Consider the following 10148-nt stretch of genomic DNA (forward strand, 5'->3'; position numbering starts at 1 on the left):
GAAATTTATTGTACTCAAACAAGAATATGTTCGAGAATTCTGCAGCAAACTGATGTTAAGGATTTTGGTCTGTAATTTTGCGGGTCCGTTCTTTTGCCCTTCTTATAGACAAGAGTCACTTGCACTTTTTTCCAGTCACTAAGGATTTCATTCTGTGCAAGAGATTCATGACAAATGCAAGCTTAGTAAGGGGCCAATTCCATAGGGTACTCTTTGTAGAATTGAATTCAGATCCCCTTTGGACATGGCGATGTATTTGTTTTCAATTCTTTCAGTTCAAATTCTATTCCACGGGTGCCTATTACTATGCCCTCCTTAAGAGAGTCTATGTGTTGGTCAAATGATGGTACATTTGTACAATTCTCCTGTGTGAAAGATTTCCTACACTGAAATTTAAAACTCCAGCTTTCCTTTTGTCATCTCCGCCTGCCACCTACCTGCCCATCTACTCCTCCTCCTCAAATCTCTCTGTCCATCTTCGCCTCCTGCCCCAGCCTCTGTGTTTCTCCTCTTCCCTACACTACCTCCCCACTTCACTCCATTCATCTCGTCCTCATCTTCCTATCCATCACTTCATCCACTTTCCTCATCCACTTTCTTGTGTCCCTCCCCCTGACCATTCCCTCCTACTCTCTGTCCATTCCCCCTGACCCATCCTCTTACTGTTTATGGCTTCCTGCCCCCCCCCCACCCCACCTCTTGCTCCCCCTCTTTTTCAATCCCCTCATTTATCCATCCCAATCTTCAATAGCCATGCCTATCAGCACGTGTAGCCCCTGCGAAGCTGGTAAATGAGGTAGGCCTATACTCTTTCTGCACAACACACCTGTCGTGCAGGGCAGCCTATGTGCAAGTGCTGGAAAATACGTTTTCGCCATATCTCCACCCCTAATGCAGCTACAAGGTTGCAGACTCTAAAGTTTTGATTCTCTTAATGTCTTCAGTTTGTGTGCCAAATATGTTTGAAATCGATAAAGGGGTTTGAGAGGAGATCCCAGACATACATTCAATCCAATTATTTTACTTGCAGCTTAATACTTTGAATGTGAGAATTTGTTGTACAGGAGTATTTGGATAATATTTTTAGAAACACCTTTTACAGTTATGTCCTGAGTAAATTTTATACATATCTCAAGTCTGATTTTTACTTTGCATGAACAAATATCTTCTAAGTTACTCACTAGCATGTAAGTGCATTGTTTGTAACCCGAAAACATTATTTGCCTGTTTATACTGTTATTTTTGAATTGTCCTTTCTTTTGAGGACAAAATAACGTGCACGAAATCGATGCAGTGATTGAAGTCATGAAGTGGTATTTTCCTGTTTGAACACAACTGTGCTGGTTTGTGCACTTTATGTGAACAAAGTGAACATAAGTCGATTTTCTACATTCCTTGCTCTCTTCACTTTCACTACATGATTATGATCAAATAAGATGCTGACTAAGTTTTTAAGGATATCAACCTGCTAAGGTCATCATTCTCCTATTCATCTCCCAGAACAGAAGGAATGTGTACCATCTGTCTGCATCCGGAGTAGATTCTGTGCACACATGTGAAAAAGTGTTCTAAATGTTTGCATAGCATGTATCTGTGGAGAACTATTCACCTAATGAGATGTGAGAAACTGTCTAAAAACCATACCCAGACTGACCAGCACACAGACCCTCATTGTTAATCTGCCAGGCAAATTCAATTTGGGGCCAGCTTAGCTCCCCATCTCTGAAGTAGTCACATTAACATGTGCAGCTATATGTTTGGTTGGTTGAATGATTAAAGAAACCAAACTATAAGATCATTAGTCTCTCCTACCTGGAACAGGCAAGTCAACAAAACTGCATCCCAAAGATGACACTAGTCCACAAAACCCAAAGAAACAAAACCCCAAGGTGTACCAAAGGACAATGAAGTCTAGAGAAAGCAACAAGGAAGAAGAAAAGGGGAGAAACATAGAAAGAGGGGGGGAGGGGGAGGTGCCCCAACCAGGAGCAGCTGGAGAACCCCACATGCAGGAAGTGTGATGGGGGACATACTTTCCACAACTTATCAGAGGCACATCCCACCCAACAACACCCAGAAAAGACTAGTGACATTGGAAGAGTGAAAGAAGCACAGGAAAACAGAAGAGCACCAACTCAAACAGAATATGCAACAATGGGGAATAAGAGCAAGAGAGTAGGCAGGGTAACGACTGGGGTGAACCACAAAGCCCAGACAGCCACTGCCTATTGGAAGCGGAGTGACAAAAGGGCATTCTGCCAACCCCTCAATGGGCCAATAAGGCTGAGGTGCACTCCCTTAGAGAGAATGATAAAAAACCCCTCCATGAATGAACCATAAAACCAGGTCAGCTGGAGAGGCATCATCTGCTAGCACTAGGGGTACCGAGTCAGGAAGATTAATGTGTCAGCTGGGTTTGGACAGTCCTGTCAAATGTTAACCAATGCCAAATGGGCACCATGATGACAACAGAGCAGATCCTCAGGATGGAGGTGATGGTGAGTCAGCCAAGAATGGCTGATGTGGAGCTGCCAAGGGACTATAAAGTCCTTGAGACAGGCCCACATGGAGGACCTGCACAAATTTGTGCTCTCCTTTATTGGCTGTAGTTTGTTCGGTCAAGTCAGAGTATGCCATTCCATATTCCAAATCCTTAGAACTAGATTGTGTAATACCGATCAGATACCAATCTCAGGCTGTGGCTTGCCAATAGCCAATTTAGCCAGCATGCCAGGGAGTTCATTCACTGGCATCCCAATGTGATCTGGGGTCCAGACAAAGACCACCAAGCTTCCACATTGTTCGAGGGCAAAAATGTAATCCTAGAGAGTCAGGACCAAGGGATGGCAAGGGTAACTGGTTAAGAGCTTGTAAACTTCTTGAAGAGTCGTTTCAAATGAGGAAGAACTCACTGGTGCAGGAATGGATGTGCTCAAGAGCACAAGGTGTCTACCAACTCTACAGTGAAAACACTGCAGCCATCTGGTAAGGAGCAGAGATAATTACATCCCCCATAAACAAAAGCAAAGCCCGGGCACCTTTGAGCCACCAGTATAGTCTACTTCTGAACCCCAAAACGCACCACCAATGGGGAAGACTTGGCTATGCAGGGTCTCAGGATCACCCAAGTCTTTCAGACCTTGTGATAGGTGAAGACAGAGCTGTGGACATGGTACACACCATGAAAGTGTGCTTGTGCAGGCCTGGAGGTGAGGTGGTAGATGGGGAAAATTGGACTTCTGAAAAAAAGGACCAGATGCAGATGGCAATCTTAACCCCAGACCTGGGCTGCCATTACAGGAGGTGGATCTCCATATGTGGAAAGAAGATACAGTGGTTCGGGTGCTCTGAGGAGCAGTGGTTGTGTAACGTGTAAGCAATCAACTGTTTTGGTGCAGAACCAACAATAATGGAACCCCTGTCTCCACCAGAAGGCTAATCGTTGGGATAGGCTTGACAGCACCAGTTGCCAATCATAACCCACAGTGGTGTATGGGGTCAGGCATCTGAAATGTCAAAGGTGATGCAAAGCTGTGTGTTAGACTCCTGTAATCTAGATGGGAGTGGGCCACCACTTTGTAGAGCAGTAGCAGAGTAGAGCAGTCCACACCAGTCTATGTTGCTGAGGCATCAGTGAGTGTTGAGGTGCAACTAACATGTCTGCTTTAGTGGATAAAGATGGGGAAGCCACATCAACCGGGCATCAAAGTCTAGTCCTGGAAAACAATAAGAGTCCACCACATTGGAGGACTCACCATCAAGATACAGATCTGGATGGGGATGGACTGTAAGGTGACGACAGAAATGCATAAAACAAGTCTTGGCAGCCAAGAACCCATGATTGCACTCTGTGTATAGCTCCCTGCAGTCTACTTTCAGTGACACCCATTATGAACACATAAATAAACGCAAAAATCATCAGCATACAAAGAGGATAAAACTATAGGCCTCACAGCCATCACCAGACCGTTGATAGCCAGTAAAAAGAGAGGGACACTCAAAACAGGACCCTGTGAAACCGCATTCTCTTGTGTATGGGAGGTGTTATGGGAGGCTTCAACCTGTACCTGAAAAGTATACCATCAAAGTTCTGTATAAAATTTGGGGCTGGCCACAGAGGCCCCATAGGATATCATGAACTTTATGAAGAACGAAGAAGACTGTGACACAGTGTTAAATCCAGGCAAAATCTATTTGCATAGCTGACTCCAGGTGGACAAAATTATATGCAGTTGAGTGGTCTTGGCAAAAAGTGCCCTGGGTCAAAACCAAAACGTCTCAGGAATCATGCATCCAATATGGCGTTAGACTCACCACAGTTTCAAGTACCTTGCAGAGGGCTGGTTAAACTGATCAGACAACAGCTATCCATCTGAAGAAGCAATTTACTCGATTTTGAAACTAAAATTATAGTACTTTCTAGCCACTGAGAAGGTAATTCCCCCATCACTTCAGAGACCGTTAAAAAGGACAAATATAAGAGTTTGGCTAGCTGCTGATTAGTGATGAAGCATTTGATTGTCTTCCCAGTCCAGTCCAGCAGCTGTATTGGTTTAGAGAGCAAGGGCACTGAATTCCCACTCACTAAATGGGCATTATAAGGCTCCATGGGATGGGAACAAAATATACAGGGAATCATTCCAGAGAGAGTGTGAGAAGATGGGTAGCAAGCAGATAGTGGACCGAAGCTGAAGCATGGGCGAAATGGCTCACAAAATGCTCAGTGATAAGAGTCTGCGCTGGTGAGGATAGCACCATTCAGGGAAATTCATGGTAGACCTGTAAGAGGACGGCAGCCAAATATGAACTTGATCTTTGCTCAAACCTGCAAAGAGGGAGCATGCTGCTCTATGGCATCCCCAAAAAATCCATTTCTGGCATTTAAGAAGATAATGGGCCCAAGAACAGAGATGTTTAATGGCCAGGAGTTTGTCGAGAGATGCATGCTATTTGCGCATTGGAGGGTAAAATGGTGTTCTTTAATAGTCACAGCATTAGGGAAAACCCGAGGAAGAGTAAATCACTGAAGCAGCTACTGAAAGGATGGCATTAGTCAAACTCCATGCAGACTCATCAGTGCTATCATGTGATGGAGCCATTGGGATGTCAGCCAAAGTGAAGGCATCCCAATCTGCATTAATAAAGGCCAACCATGGAGGGTGTCCAGCCAAGTGATCCTGAAGAGAAAGTAAGGTGATTGGAAAATGATTGGTTCACACAAATCATCATGAAATGCTCATTGAACATAAGGAAAGAATTCAGGGCTACAGATGAAAGATCTATGGCTGAGAAAGTGTCTAGTGCCACACTAAAGGATGTGGGAGCTCCAGTACTGATGTGGTGCAGAGACCAAGCCCTGCAGCAGGTCTTCAAAAACCCTACCCTAGGTCAGTGATTGCAGTGCCACCCCACAGAGGATTCTGAGCATTAAAATCCTCAGGGTGAAAGGAACCTGTTGAAGGAGGTATAGGAAGCCCAGTCCTGGGGGAGATACAGATTTCATATCATTATCACAGAGTTTATTGTGTCTGAATGGCTGCCACTTCCAGTGCAGTATCAAGTGGAACCCTGGAGCTAACAATGTCCATGCTGACCACCACCAAAGCCTCAAAAAGGGCCAAACCAGTTCAGGCAGACGGCTTGGGAACAACAAAGCATTGGCAAATAAGTATCCATGAAATGAGATTCCTGCAATATAACATGAGCTACAGAGTACAGAGAAAGAAGAGACTACAATTCCAGAAGGTGATGATAGTAATTATTACAGTTTCATTGAAGAAGAGTAGTTCAAGAATCTGTATGGACATCAAACAGGCCTGAATTGATGATTGTGCTGAGTCCGCATCCCTCACTGGTACAGATGTAGTGACATCCATGAACATAAGATAGGACCCAGATTGAGAAGGAGGGGATGACACCCCACTGAGATATCAGGAGCAGGGTGTGGCCTCATCCTGAGACTTACCCATCATTTCCTCCACCTCTTCCTCCTCCTCCTCCTCCTCCTCCTCCTCCTCATGGCGAGAGGTGGTGTAGTTGGAAAGAGAGCAAGATGTAGCAACATCAGGATCAGAAAGAGAACTAGTAGCCTTGAAGCATACAGAGTGTGGGTCCCGGATCAGACTCAAACTAATTGACTTCTTGTCCTGGAGACACCAGGGAGGTGGGGGGGCTCCTTGAGCGAGCCCCCATCGCTGGCACATGCCAGAGAAGAGAATTTCTTCTCCAGCAGAGGGGAAGGTGCAATTCTGTGAGGTGAAGGACTGATAACTTCCAAGGAGAAGGAAAGGGAACTGGGATAGGACGTAGGTATGGAGGGAGGGGGAGGGTGGAGGAAAGGGAAGAGGAACTAAGGTAAGGAGGGAGAGGGAGGTGGAGGTGGGAAGGGAAGAGGAACGAAGGTAAGGTGGGAGGGGGAGGGGGAGGAGGAAAGGTAAGAGGACCAAAGGTAAGGAGGGAGGGGGGAGAGGGAGGGGGGGAGGGAGGGAGGGAGGAGGAGGAGGAGGAGGGGAAAAGAACACAACAAAAGCAAAGGTAAAATGTTAAAAATACCAGGTGGAGAGTCAAATTTTTCAGGCCTCAGGATAGGATGGGTGAGAATTTGGAAATTCTGAATGATCTTTTCCTTTATATAGAATGTGCAATCTAGCCAGTGAGGATAGTGTGGACCATAACAGTTCTCACACTTTGGTGGTGGGGTGGGGTGCAAGGACTCTTCACATGGAGAGGTCAGCAAATGGGATTTGTTTCACATCACAAAGCGTGATCAAAATGAAGTTACCAGAAACAGCTTATAGGAGGGGAGTATAGTGTTTTACGTTGCAATAGTAAACCATAACTGACATTTTCTAGAAGGGTACCCCCTCAAAAGCCAGGGTGAAATGCCAGTATCAATGCCATTGTCCTTAGAACCTCTCTGGACTCGGCAGAAGAAATGAATGCAACACCATGCCAGATTAGTCCTGAGTTCCTCATCAGATTGCAGGAGGAGGTCCCTGTGGAAAACAATGCCCATAGGTATGGGTTGGTACGGAGTAACTGTCACCAGGACATCTCCTAAATGCTCACAAGCACAGAGGGAAGACGACTGACTGCCAGAAGAGGTTTTAATCAGTAGGGAACCCGATCACATCTTGCTTAAATGAATCAATTTCAGCAAACTTATTTTTGATATGTTCTTAAAAAAAAGAGTGGTTTGATAGTGGTGAAAATCTCACCATCCTCACCATCTATCCTGGAACAAATAAAGTAAAACAGAGAAAGTATTTCGCCTCTACCCGGCAGAACTGGCCCTCCTCCAAGAGGGTGGCCATGGATGGGATGGCCAAGGATGCAAAAGTAGGAGTGGAGAGAGAACCTTACCTGTCTGAAGAGACAGCCACAGATAAGGGGCCAGAAATATGTTCAGAGCATCCACCCTGATACCACCCATTCTGGCCAGGGGCTCACCCTGAGGGTTCCACCCACCCTGGTATGGTGGTCATTGCTGGGAGTTTCAATGCCTCAAAAAGATGAACACCCAGTCCCAGCCATACACGATTGGTGACAAGTCAGGTACAAGAAGTGTGATCCCTGTGTTGTGAAAGGGATCAGCCATGTGAGTACATAACAGTCCCACCATATGGACTAGTTACCATGCTGGTGACCTAAAAAGTGGGTGAGGTGGTGGGGGGTGGGGGGGGGGGTTGCAAGGTGGAGACGCTAGGGAGAAAGTTCTTCCCCACATATTAATTTGGAAAGGGAAGTCAAACCCCAAGGTGGGAAAAAAAAGAAGAAGAAGGGAAAAAACGAGAGGGGCGAGGGGGGGGGGGGGACAGAAGACAGAGAAGGAATAAGGAATAGTGGAGCCAAGGGAACAGATGGATCATCACAAGGGGAAACACCGAGAGAGAAACAGGGAAGTACAAGAGGGATGAGATTCAAAAGACAGGGTGAATATGAGGAAGGGAATGCTGTCCAGAAAACAAGAAAGCCTGCAATAGCTTGAGGCCCTATGTGCATCACACACACACCCATGAAAGTGCTGTGGTCCCCTTGGGCCATCCCCTATGGCTACCAAGGCATGTATCTAACATGATCTAGTCTACTACTTCTGCCTTACTAGTTCAACATCTAATGTACACATATTTATCAGCTGCCTCATTTCTTCAACATAAGCTTCTTTTCATTATTCATGCAGTCATACTGAATAAAATCACCTTTCTTTCTTCATTCTAAGTTGAAAAAATCCCAATGTGAATCCTCTGTTATTTCTCCCTCAGAACCAGGTCACCATATTAATATGCACCTATCTGATTGGTTTAGCTTTAGTTAATATGGTCTGGATACATGGAAAATGCTGTTTGTGTATCATTGTGCCATTCATTAAATGTAACACAGCTGCTGAAATAAATGATTTTTTAACTCATTACTGAACTGTGTACTGCCAGTTATATCTTTTTGTCAAAAAGTGTGAGAAAATACTGCACTGATTATAATCAATAACATTGTAAGGACAAATAGGAAAAAGAGTTGGTTATTTCAGCATATTTAGCCTGGTAACTGGTACCTTTGCATGACAATATTACAGTTTGAAGGAGTAATGATAGTCACATAATGTTACTACAAGCAAGTACTTTATCCACAAGATGAAACGTCTGAAATGTCACCCATGTACATGAATATGTTAACCGATTTAGTAATTTTCTTGACTTACAACAGTGGAATAAATTTAAATTCCTAGTTAATTTACTAGTACAAATAGTCAAATTTAAGCTATGCCTGGCTTCCATAAAACGCGCTACACAAATCTTTCCTCTGTCTATTTGTGAAGATATTGATGATAACAGACCATGTAAGACCTATCATAAATACTACTCATATAACACGTAATACTGGGTGATCAAAAAGTCAGTATAAATTTGAAAACTTAATAAGCCACAGAATAATACGATATTGAAATTATAAAATGTTAATTGTACTGGGATATTTGAGTCATAAGATATTGTTTTTACTTAGCAAAATCCCAGAAGGCTTTTATCCAGAATATTATGATTTTTCACTTTGCTAAAATGTCAATCCAGATGTGTAACTCATAAAACATACAGATTTATTACTTTAGAGCTACTCTTTAACAAACACAATTACAAGAACAACACAAATTATCATGAGCAACAATAAAAAACTAATATGAATGTTTAGTAGTTATTACAACTATCACTTTTCAGGTTGTTCCAGTCAAAGAAGTGTTCAGACTACAGCACGACAGTGAACTAAAAGCTGCTGAAGATCGTTACCTGCCAAAGAAATAGGTTCAAACAATACTTACGTAAAAAATTAAGTGTGCAATAAAGAAAATGATACAAGTCAAACTCACTTATTTGCTTACTTTGTATGGGCATCCTGTAGCCAAGTAACAGAGAGAGAGAGAGAGAGAGAGAGAGAGTATATATATATATATATAAAACAAAGATGATGTGACTTACCGAACGAAAGCGCTGGCAGGTCGATAGACAAACAGCAAACCTCAACCTCCTATCATTGCACACAAACCCAGTCTCTCCCATCCACTCAATCTCCCACTTCCAGCTCCACTCCCTCCAAAACCTCAAAATTCCAATCTACACAATCTGGAACCACAACACCCCAATTCAGTAGTTAACCTTTCCTCCAAACCTCTCTCCCAATCCGAAACCTCTGTCCTATCCAAAGGCCTCACCTTCAGCACCACTCCCAGATTCAACCAAACAGCCCTCATCAAAGATTTACTGTCCTTCACTCGTACTCTCTGCTGGAAATATCACTTTGCCACGAAGAAAAATGATCCTAATCCTACTCCTAATGACCCAACTCCCCAAGACACTATCCAAATTGAACCCTGCCTGGTACAGTTCCGTCCTCCGTCACAGCGGGACCCACCTCCTCTTCCTCAAAATCACCCTCTCCAAACCTTCCAGGAATTTCTGACTTCCAGCCTTGCTTCTCAATCCTTCTTAAAAAACCTTAATCCTACTCTCAACATCACCACTGCTGAAGCCCAAGCTATCCGTGATCTGAAGGCTGACCGATCCATCGTCATTCTTCCGGCGGACAAGGGTTCCACGACCGTGGTACTTGATCGTCGGGAGTATGTGGCTGAGGGACTGCATCAGCTTTCAGACAACACCACA

The 10148-nt window shown here is 44.1% G+C and overlaps 1 protein-coding gene across 2 annotated transcripts in view; it reads left to right on the top strand.

The window, feature by feature from the left end:
• LOC126261636 (phosphoenolpyruvate phosphomutase-like) overlaps window positions 1-9350 on the top strand; it is a 53228-nt gene extending 43878 nt beyond the window's left edge. For both annotated transcript variants that reach the window (XM_049958557.1, XM_049958558.1), the window contains exon 8: window positions 9207-9350. In XM_049958557.1, coding sequence (XP_049814514.1) covers window positions 9207-9290 — 84 coding nt within the window. In that variant the 3' untranslated portion in view covers window positions 9291-9350. The remainder of the gene's footprint in view (window positions 1-9206) is intronic.
• Window positions 9351-10148: the final 798 nt, after the last annotated feature.

This window comes from Schistocerca nitens, chromosome 1 (genome assembly GCF_023898315.1).
Source record: "Schistocerca nitens isolate TAMUIC-IGC-003100 chromosome 1, iqSchNite1.1, whole genome shotgun sequence".
NCBI lineage: Eukaryota > Metazoa > Arthropoda > Insecta > Orthoptera > Acrididae > Schistocerca > Schistocerca nitens.